A 10,810-nucleotide genomic window follows, 5' to 3' on the forward strand; every position below is an offset into this window, starting at 1 on the left:
TGGCTGAAATCCTCCCTCATCCCCCACAAAAATCAGCTTGGAGCAGGCACCCAGCATGGAAAATTTCAGCCCAATTGGTTGAAGTTTGGCAAAGTTATAAGCAACTGAAAATAGGCTTTTATAATGGGAAACGTCCAGCAACCTGAATGGTAGGCGGCGCTGCCAGCCCTGCGCATGAGAACAGCAGCCCTTCTGCTGTGGGAGTGAGGAAAGGCCTGCCTGGAGCAGGCCTGCAGGAAGCAGTCAGCTGATCCTTGCCCAAGAATGGGCAGGCAGGGCAGTGGTTTAGAAAAAGCCCTCAACATCCATTCCTCCAAGTGTCTGTGACCAGATCCCTCTTTGTGGAGTTTCCCCAGCCTCATTCTGCTAGCCATAGGGCAGCAGAGTGTGCCCACAGGACACGGGGCAGGCCCAGGAGCCCTGGGTGATGTCCCTGTGTGGGAAGGCTGAATTCATGCTGCTGGGGTGTGGGCGTGGGTCTCAAATGCCCATGGAGCTGCCCCCTTTGGGGTCCCAGCCTATGTTGGCTGCCAGCCGGCACAGCAGGGAACTGGCCCCAGAGAGATGCCAGCCCAAAGGGGCGATGGGGCTTTGGCCTCCAGGCTGACTGCCCTCCTAGAAGATGGGCTGCGCCCCATGAACCCAAAGGGAGGTGGTCTAGGGTCAAGGCTCTTGGGAGAAAGTAGAGTGGCTCCACCAGTAGGATTTCAGTCCTCCAGATCCTCCCTCCAGCCCCCCTGGATCCCTCTAGCTCCGCCCCTCTGGCCCCTCCCTCTAGCTCCACCCCTCCACCTGCCCCTTTAACCCCTCCCTCTCCCCTCTGGCCCCTCCCCCTCCCATCCACCCCTCCCTCTAGCTCCACCCCTCCCTCTCCCCTCCGGCCCCGTCTCACGCCCTCGGCCCCTCCCCACCCCCCCGCAGGCCGGTGTCGTTGGGGCGGGGGCCGCCCCCGGTCCCGCCATGCAGGCCGGGCCCCCTGAGTCCCGCGTCTCCCGCTGGCTGCGGCGTGGCACCGGCCTCCTGGCGCACCTGGTGGCGCTGGGCCTCACCCTCTTCCTGCTGCTGCTCTCCCGGCCCGGCACCAGTAAGTGGGGTGGGGGCTGAGGGGGGGAAGAGTTAAGGGGCGGGGACTGGGGCTGGGGTAGGGGAGGCATGGTTTGGGGAGGGGCTTGAGGGGGCAGGGACTGGGGAGGTCAGTGGAGGGTCTGAATGGGGAAAGGGTTAAGGGGGGCAGGGGCTGGGGTAGGGGAGGTATGGTTTGGGGAGGGGCTTGAGGGGGGCAGGGACTTGGGGAGGTCAGTGAAGGGGCTGGCTGGGGAAAGGATTAAGGGGGGTGGGGAGGCATAGTTTGGGGAGGGGCTTGAGGGGGGCAGGGACTTGGGGCGGTCAGTGGAGGGGCTGGCTGGGGAAAGGGTTAAGGGGGGTAGGGATTGGGGTGGGGGGCTGGGGTGGGGAGGGGGCTGATGGGGGTTTGTGGAGGGGCAGGGATGGAGTGCGGGGCCAGGGGAGGGGAGGCATGAACTGGGCAGGAGGCTGGGTGGGCCCAGGTGAGTGTTGGGGTGAAGCTGGATGGGGGGCGATGGAGGGTGCAGGGGCCAGAGGAGGTGCGGCGGGAGAGGAAGTGAAGGGGCTTTAGGGATGCAGCAGGCTGAGGGCGGGGAACGCAGGGCCAGAGTCAGGGGTTCCTTCTTAGTAATTACTGGTAAGTGGGCTACAGAGCAACTGAGCACCCCTTCCCAAGCCTCCACCCTGCTCCCTATAGTACAGTGCCCCCTCGTTGGGGCATTGGGGTCTGCACTGAGTCAGTTCCCAACCCCCTTCCGGACCCCTCTTCCACTGTGGAGAACATCCTCCCTGTCCCGGGTCTCTGAAATGGGGTGTCGTCCTTCCTGGGGCTGACCAGAGCCCTTCCTGTCCCAGCGTTACCCATGTGCATGTCTCCTCTTGCCCCTGGGAGAGGGAGCCAGGGGCTGTAGAGCAGGAGCCAGCAGTTTTATTCCTTGCTCTCCAGGGTGTTGTCAGTTACTCCTCCTCACTAAGATGGGTGACGCTGGCTTTTAAAGAGTGGAGGGACCTAGCGGAGAGTGGGAGGAGAAGGAGGGAGTGTGAAATTATGGACCACTTAGTTTTTCAGCATCTATGAAGTTTCCCAGCATGTCAGTTTCAGCATTCCCTGTGTTTGGGTCAACTCTCTGCTGTTAGAAAAGGTCCATGTGGGGGGTGGGGGAGGGCAGGAGAAGTTGAGTGTGAAATGGGATGCATCTGGGAAAAGCTGCAGTGCAAAGACTCGGGTCAATGTAACATTGTTTAAAAGGCTGCACTCATCTTGGCTTCCACTCAGTTTGAACACGCATTAGTTTTTAAGAACCACTGATTAATTCTGAGAAGGGATGTTATCTCCAAGGATAGAAATAAACATTGCCGGGGGTGGGGGGAAGAAAGGGACTGAAACGCTGTATTCCACAAGCCTTCCCAAATCCATCAGGAAAACAGGATTCAGACCAGAGCACCAGATAGTTCAGTGCACCCTCCATGCTTGATTGTCCCCATCAGGCTCCACAGCCAGGGGAGAGGAAATGTAATGGTGATAAGAAGTGCTCCGGTACAGAATGGGTGAATGAAGCATCATTTCCTGTTTAGTGCTAAGTGTTGCCCCAACCCGAAGTGTTGACTCTTTCCTTCCCAGGTCTGTTTTCTTGGCACCCTGTCTTCATGTCTATAGCGGTAAGTTTATTTTTTTTTCTGTTTATCTACTAGAAATATCCCCGGGTTTATAGCTGCTTTGGTTTGCTTTTGGAGACGTTAGCATGTAGCTCTGGCTTCCCTCCCCCGGGGTCCCACTCGTGCAGATGGAGCCACCCTTAGCAGCAAGCACTCATTTGTCCTTGTCGGATTCAGCCCATGATCCATTGCAGCAAGTGCTATCTTCCTGAGTACTTGCGTGTTCTAGCTGGCTCCCATTCACTCCCGAGGTCTGGTTTCCAGTGTTTCAGTCGGTGGATGTGGTGGTTGGAGAGAAGCGCAGACTCTAGAGCATCTGATCTGGTGTCAACAATGAATTTATTCCCCACATCTTTAAAGTAGGTGCTCTCCTGATTGGCAAGATGCCCCCAAACAGTAGTTCTTAGCCCTGAGCAAATGGCTGATTCCAGATGTGGTTCAGTGTCAGTTTGGAGTGAAAGCTGCTGTGCCAATGGCTGAGAGCGAGGGTTCAGGGGTGAAGGGATTTCGTCTGGAGCAGAGTGGGAAGCTTGTGAACATCAGTAAGAGAAGTGTGTGTATCTGGGAATTCTGAATGTACAGTGGGAGGCAAGACCCTCTTACACTGCCAGGAGTTAAAGATGGTTTCCACTATGTATGAAATAGATGAGAATTATTTATTTTGATTGATAAACGGGCCACCAGTTATAATTTTCCAAACACATTTACACTAGTTTAAAAGCATAGCTAAATGAAAACAATGAAAAGGCAAATTCTAACCCCCCAGAAAACCCTCTTCCCATGACAGGCCTTAGGGAATAGCTGGATCCTGCAACATGCCCTGAAGGTTTAAAAATAATAATAAAAAGTGGGACACGTATTCGAGCCTGGAATGCCCTGCTTCTGACCTTTATCTCCCCCCACCCCGCAGAATAGAAACATGGGGGCTGCAGGAGCGTATCCCACCTGAGCTCCACTGGAGTGGGAGGAAGGTCTCGAAAGTCCCCAGGAACATGCAATAGGGGGCTTTTTAGATTCAAAACAACCCCTGGAAAGAGGTTGGAGGTGGGTGTAGCGTCTGCATGTGACATGCTAACGCTGCGGCAGCATCAACCTGCCCTGCAAAGCCCTGACGCTGATGATGGAAGCAGGAGTGTGCATGATTTGCTAGGATTGAACTAACTCACAGGGACAAGGCCAAGTTTCCCAGTCCCCCCTTATGTACGCTGAGCCCTCTTGTCACTGGTGGTGGTGATCTCATGGCTCTACCCACCGGAGTGGCTCAGGGCTGGAAGTGTGAACTTTTCCTTCTACCCCTAAAGGCCCCTTGTGCTCTTCTGTCTCTGGTCTAATGTGCTGTCCCACGCAAGGTCCTTGGCCAGTGTTCCCGCTGGGCAGGGTGGGGGGCAGCCGGGCCTCGTGTTGCTAATGGTCTCCTGTGTCCCCAGTTCTGCTTCTGCCTACCCGAAGCCATCCTGCTCTTCTCGCCCGAGAACTCGCCGCTCTGCCTTTGCTCCCGCCAGGTGAAAGTGTGGCTGCACTGGACCGCGCAGACGCTAGTGGTTGTGGCTGCCACGCTGGGCCTGGCCTTCATCATCTCCAGCAAGAATCGGAGCGAGCTCCCGCACTTGGTTTCCTGGCACAGCCTCCTGGGCATCCTGACTCTGGCTGCCACCTGCGGGCAGGCTCTGTGCGGGCTTAGCCTGCGCTTCCCCCAGCTGCTGAGGATCTCCTCTGTGGCACGGCTGAGGCTGTACCATGTCACATGTGGCCTGGTTGTGTGTCTGCTGGCCACCTTCACTGTAGTCCTTGGGATTTGCTCTGACTGGTTCCAGGCACAGATCAAAGGGGTAGCTTGGTATTTCTGCCTGGCACTGCCCTTCTACCCTGCCCTGGTGATCATGAACCAGACCACGGGCGTTCACCTACCGAAGAAAAGGGTGTGTGTCTGAACTCCGGCCTCCCCTTCTCCTTGTGCCTCTTACCACCCCAGGTCTGAGCTCCCACCTGCCCATCCCCCTCTCTTCTCCCCCCTAGCCCCCCCCCGTCTGAATTCCGGCCTGCCCATCCCCCTCTCTTCCTCCCCCCTCTTCCCCCCCCCCGGGTCTGAGCTCCTGCCTGCCCTTCTGCCTTCGTTCCACAGTGCACGGGTGCATTGTGGCTAGTCCCTTCGCTCCCTGTATTAATGAGCATTTTCCCTTGTGTGTTTAGCAGAGCTGCCCTGTGGGCATAGGTCCTGAGCTGGCAGATCACAGCTAAGATAGACACTTAATGTCTATTTGTTCAGGTTTTGGACCCAGGGCTTGATTTCAAGCTCCTGGCTCACACTGGAGTCCCTGCCCCTTAGCACTGCAGCTCAGCTGGTCCTGCCCTTGGATGAGTTCCTTTGCTTTCGGGTGCAAAGCCCCGGCCCATCTTTGCAGGCAGAACTCCGCTGGCCATCTCTGCTTGTTGTTCAACCCCCGGGGCTGCTGGGATTGTAAATGGGGCAGAAGAGCGCCTGGGTGCAATAGGTCCCAGGTTCTCTTCAAACTGGATTAATTATTGTTCCTAATGTTACTCTGGGCTTCCCGTTGCCCTCTCCCCCTGCGATGCCCCCCAGCCCCGACCCATGCAGGCCCTCACAGAGCCCCAGGCTTTTCCTAGGCAGGAGGGTTGGATTTTGTGGTAGTTGGGCCCCCCCCCAAGGGCCCAGCAGGCTGAGGGAGCAGTTGGAAAGATATGGGGCCTTTTGCCTGGATTCTCGCCTATGTGGGGTGTGAAATGGGCCTGTGAAATGAGTTGGTGGTCTAGCTATGCCTGAGGCATGCAGGTAAGCACCTAGATCCTATGGTGAGGGTAGCGCCATAGACAGGTGGCATTGGGTGTGGAAACTTGCACTATTGCTGCCCAGGCTGTACCCATCCAGTGGGTAAGCAAAGGTCTTGGCTCTGCATGGTCCCTTTGACAAACACTGAGTTAACTTTAGCCAAGGATGGGGTGGGGGGATCCTGGGGAGGTGGTTGCTTGGCACCCTCCACATCCTGTGAAGCCCCCTCAGAGAAGCGGCTGTTTCAAAGGCCAGTTGCAGCACTTGACTTCTGCTCTTGATTGTCCTCTGCTGCAGTGGCAGGTCTGTATCTGCGTGTCGCTTTGGGGCAGAGGCCATGGGCTAGCTCAGTGGGTTGTAATGGGAAAGAACCAAGTTTGCAGTGTCCCTGGGGTTTTCGTGGGCTGGGGATGGCTTTGCAGGTGTAGCCCAGGGGTAGGTTTACTAGCTGTGGGGGCTTCGTAACTCGCAATGACTTGGGCTTTGGACCTGGGCTCCACTGAAAATTTAGGTCAGCATAGCTCCAGAGCTCACGAGCGCCATGGCTGTGCTGACTGCACCCCCGGTGTTGACACAGCTGGGGTGACAGAAGCAGTTTTTCATCAGGCTAGCTACCATCACTCGGGTAGGTGGTGTTCCTATGCCAATGGAAAAGCCCCTTCTGTCTGTAGGCTGCATTGACACTGCGGGTGTGTGCTGGCATTGCTGCGGTGACGGAGCTGTGTTGCTATAGTCCCCATAGTGTAGACGTAGCCTTAGTCAGCAGCAAAGCTCCTAGGGCCATGTTTGGGGTGGGAGCTGATTGACTCGCACTGTTCCCATGTTTAACCATTTCAATGGCAGGACTTGCGGCGGGCGTCTGTCTCCAGTATCTCAGGGAAGGTGCCCCACTGGCTTGCATTGCATTTTCCTTTTGGGGGTGCTGCCAGTTCACCCTCTTCCTTTTCCTCCGCTGCTGCCTCACCGGCATCCAAGGAACCTACACAGCTCTGGGGAGAGGCCCCTGTTTGGAGGGGGTGCTTGGTTAAATCATGCATTTAACCCCTTCTTTCCTGGTTAGTTGTCGGGGTGGGGCAGTTGTGGAGGGGGTAAAGGACCAGAGCAGAGAACAGGAGCCTGAGGTGCTAACTAGCTGGCACTGCACCAACAGAATGTCTAATGTCATGCCCCCCACACCTCCCCGTATGCGTCACCAGTGGGGTTTTCACCTGGGACCCTCAGCACCGCAGCCCTGGCTAAAGAGTAGCTCTGCTAGGCTGCTATCCTTCCTGAGGATCAGCTACTATGCTAGTGTGGGGACACATGCAGTGAGCAGACTATCACTGCGTGGGTGGGGGTGGCAGCAGGGGCAAGGCAGATGTGCTAGCGGGGTGGAGACCCATGGAAGGGCTGTGATACCCTTTGATGGCTCTTGCTGTGAACATGCTGCTGAAACCCTTGTGCCGTCTTCTGCTCAGTCCCACTCGACTGGAAAATGAAAGAGCGTGCAGATTCTTTTGTGCACTCAGGGTTTGGTTGCCAGCTATCCTTCCCCTCCCCAAGGACTCACTCCTCTTTCTGAAACTCCACCTGCAGTGTCACTCTGGATTAACCCTGCGAAGCTGGCAGGAGCAATCCTTGCACTTCCCAAGCTCAGGACATTCCTCCTTTTAGCTGCTTTCTGAGTGGCTCTGGCTCATTTAACCCAACTGAATCCCCACTCTCTGTTGTGTTATGGGTCCAAAAAGCCGGGCCAAGTCCCTGCCCTGTGGGCTAAAGGCATTGGCTTTGCCTGACGCTTGGCGGTGGGAATGCCTTCCATCTCAGGGAACTAATGAAGTGCAATTCAACATTGAGGCCTCATCTGGAGTACTGTGTCCAGTTTTGGGCCCCACACTACAAGAAGGATGTGAAAAAATTGGAAAGAGTCCAGCGGAGGGCAACAAACATGATTAGGGGGCTGGAACACATGACTTATAAGGAGAGGCTGAGGGAACTGGGGTTATTTAGTCTGCAGAAGAGAAGAATGAGGGGGAATTTGATAGCTGCTTTCAACTACCTGAAAGGGGGTTCCAAAGAGGATGGATCTAGACTGTTCTCAGTGGTACCAGATGACAGAACAAGGAATAAGGGTCTCAAGTTGCAGTGGGGGAGGTTTAGGTTGGATATTAGGAAAAACTTTTCACTAGGAGGGTGGTGAAGCACTGGAATGGGTTACCTAGGGAAGTGGTGGAATCTCCTTCCTTAGAGGTTTTTAAGGTCAGGCTTGACAAAGCCCTGGCTGGGATGATTTAGTTGGGGTTGGTCCTGCTTTGAGCAGAGGGTTGGACTAGATGACCTCCTGAGGTCCCTTCCAACCCTGATATTCTATGATTCAATCCTGAATGCTGACAGCTACATTCCTTTCTGGTTATATGGAGCCTTCCACATGCTGGGTACTTCCCGGTGTGACATGGGACAGCCATGCCCACCCCACCCCGTGAGCTCAGGCTTTGGGTGCTGGGGACGCGAACCGTGTATGTACTGCTGCACTCCAGCTGAGAGCCAGTGGAAGGAACTTGCCACCGCATGGGAGCTGGAGAACCCGACCCGGCTGTCTCCCTGCAGCATTGCCGACCAAACCAGTCAGAATCTGGACTGGGCTTTTCCTTAGTGCAGAGCCATGCACCAGGATTGTGCCCTACATGTCTGTAGCACTTCGCACAATGGGGCGCTGACCTCGGGGAGGGCCTCTGGGCACTATACAAATACCGAACTGTCCCTGCTTTGTGTTGGGATGGAAACCTGTATAAAGCTGCTGCTTTCTCAGAGAGAACTTCTTAGGAGAGCTGCAATCCAGGACCTTGTTCTCTGACAAACAGTTTCCATCAGCAGCTGCTGTTCGTAGAGATGGGCCAGGTATGGTTGGGGTTTGTACAGTAGCCCATTGTCTGGCACACCATGGCATGCAGCAAGCATCACAATATCTGACTCCATAGACCTCATTATGGCACATCTTGTTATAGATCATAGCAGGAGTAGAAATAAACCAGAAGCACTGTAGCCTGGGGGAGAGGGAGAGCAGACAGACGAGCAGCTGCATTGGACTGAAGGTTGCTAGGGCAGACTGATTGGGAGGGGTGCAGATGGAGCAAAGGCTCTCTGGGCCTCTCTGATCACATCCCACACCTGCTGGGTTTTGCTGTTCAAACTTTGATTCCAGCTTGCTGAGCAAGCCAGCATTCTGCCCTTGTGATTGCCAGCTTCGGGGGGAGGGGGTGACGCTGGGGATGGGTAAGAGAAAATAGTCCATCTAATTAGACGTGTCTAAAAGGCACACAGAGAAGTTCGTCAGCAGCATGGGGTGGGAGGGAGAGACAGAGCAGGATTTGGATTCTGTTTGAAACACAATAACTCCAGCAGAAGAGGGTCAAGGTAAACTAGGGCACGAATGGTTCATTTTCCATGATCTCAGTCTCCAGGTTACTTTAGATCACGCTGTGGCAGAGGGCTCTTCACCCTTCTATTGCTGTCGTTGTCTGTCCTCTGCATTTCAAATAGCATTGTAACGGGTAAGAAGTGTTTGGCATCTATATGGCTGGTGCGTTTGTGTGCGCTCTTAGCCTGTGTTGTGTGTTGAAAATGCAGCCCTGCAGTAATTGGGGCCCAGTCATGGAATGTAATTCTTGTGTGTAACAATGAAACCTCAGTCAATCCCAACCATGCCCAATGTGTGCTCTGTTTGTGGTGTACACGGATGGCATGTGGCATTGCTGGCAGGGTGGTACTGGGGTGCCATGACTGTGCCTGTGAGGCACTGAGGGCTCGTGGTACTGTGAGCTTGAAGCTCAGCCATTTGTGTGTGTTATCTGGGATGGGACATGTAGGATGAGACAAGATAGTGGCTGAAGCCGAGGCCTAAAAGTCAGATCTGGCTCCTTTCCCCATTCTGATGTTGACACATGTGACCATGGGCAAACATGTCACCCCTCTGTGCCAGAGTTTCCCATCTGTAAAATGTGGGGAACACTTCCCTGACTCGCAAGGCTGGTGGGGGCTAACTGAACTGCTAAAGCCCTGGGCGATCTGAACACCAGTGGGGGTGGGCTCGAGACAGGCAGAGTGTTGGCAGGAAGTGGTCTGGCTTCATTCATTTCTCCAGGGCAGGACTGCCCAAGCACCATGCAGCTGCTGCAGAGCCAGTGGGTGTGAGTGAAGAGTGAGCAGCACTGCACCTTGTATGGCACCTGTCAGCAGAGGCTCTCAAGCATGTCACAGCCACTAATCACTTAATTCTCATGACCCCCCCCCACCCCCCGGGTTATTTTTATTGCCATTTTACAGCAGGGCAAATTGAGATACAGAAAGGGAACAACACTTGCTCAATCTCCCACAGCTAACCCAGATCTCCTGATTTCAATCCTGCTGCTCAAACGACTGGGCTGGGCCTGAGATGGAAGGGAAGAGAAGGCCCAGCCCGGGCGGCACTGAGGATCTAGAATGGCCATGTGGAGACGTCTGCCCATGCCCCCTCTGATGGGCACCAGGATGGCAGGGAGAAAAGGAAAATCAGCTTCTGCCCTGTGAAGAGGGGGAAAGATAGTGGGTCCCAGGGGATGGCTGAGACAACATGGTGACCAGACAGGCTGTTTCTAGTACTTACATGGTCCCTATTGCTGGAGTGTGAGCACCTCTCCCTGTGAGGTGGGCAGTCCTGTTACTCCCATCGTTTCTTTGTGCTTTTGCACAGATAGGAACCTAAGTGACTTGCCCAAGGTTGCCCCGGCCGTCTGCAGCAGGGCAGGGAATTGAACCTGGGATCTCTTAAATGTCAGGCTCTGCACTACCCTGGCCCCTCCGTCCTTGCATCACAGGGGCTTGATACATTATCACAGCCTCGTCCTTACGCCACAGCAAAGCCCTGTGCCTCCGGCACTTCGCCGGCCAGTGATCCGTGCTGGTGAGCTGGGGGTTCCGAAGGCGGCCCGGCCTGCACGCGCCTGGGATGGAGGCCCAGCTGCCCCGAGAAAGTGCCGCGTCGCTGTCAGCCGCACGGACCAGGGCCGGGGAGCTTGGTGTGATGTTTGCCCACACGGGGGAGCTATTTGCAAAGGCTTCCTGGAGGGAGAGCCGCCAGAGCTCGCCTGGGTATTTCACAGCTCGGCCATTGCAAGCTCGTCAGTCTCGCCCCTGAAGCCTCCTGCTCCAGTTTCCGGGAGCGGCTGCTGCGGAGCTCGCGACCTGGTCTGGAAAAGGGTAGGCGAAAGCTGCTGTATTCCTGCGGGGCGGCAGCTCCGCTAAGATAGCTGGAGGGAAACCCTGGGCTGCAGTTCTGCCAAGCTC

General features: G+C 55.5%; 1 protein-coding gene across 2 annotated transcripts; it reads left to right on the plus strand.

Moving 5' to 3' along the window:
• Positions 1-883: 883 nt before the first annotated feature.
• On the plus strand, positions 884-6,963 carry LOC112101805 (cytochrome b561 domain-containing protein 1). Of its 2 annotated transcripts, none has more exons than XM_024192679.2 (3): positions 884-1,084; positions 2,687-2,724; positions 4,149-6,963. In XM_024192679.2, exons 1-3 carry the CDS (start codon positions 961-963, stop codon positions 4,650-4,652), a joined length of 666 nt encoding a protein of 221 aa, XP_024048447.1. In that variant the 5' UTR covers positions 884-960; the 3' UTR covers positions 4,653-6,963. The 2 variants fall into 2 exon arrangements, with proteins under 2 accessions (XP_024048447.1, XP_024048455.1); XM_024192687.2 differs by having other exon boundaries at positions 4,224-6,963.
• The last annotated feature ends 3,847 nt before the right edge of the window (positions 6,964-10,810 follow it).

The sequence above is a fragment of the Terrapene carolina genome, unplaced genomic scaffold (assembly GCF_002925995.2).
Source record: "Terrapene carolina triunguis isolate 2854851 unplaced genomic scaffold, T_m_triunguis-2.0 Scaffold195, whole genome shotgun sequence".
Lineage (NCBI taxonomy): Eukaryota > Metazoa > Chordata > Testudines > Emydidae > Terrapene > Terrapene triunguis.

What these genes read in the sequence shown, in the direction of transcription:
- LOC112101805 (XM_024192679.2), top strand. Translation starts at nt 961, where the DNA reads ATGCAGGCCGGGCCCCCTGAGTCCCGCGTCTCCCGCTGGCTGCGGCGT. An exon ending in GCTCTCCCGGCCCGGCACCA is followed by an intron (nt 1,085 to 2,686) that starts GTAAGTGGGGTG and finishes TTTCCTTCCCAG; the next exon opens with GTCTGTTTTCTTGGCACCCT. An exon ending in CTGTCTTCATGTCTATAGCG is followed by an intron (nt 2,725 to 4,148) that starts GTAAGTTTATTT and finishes CTGTGTCCCCAG; the next exon opens with TTCTGCTTCTGCCTACCCGA.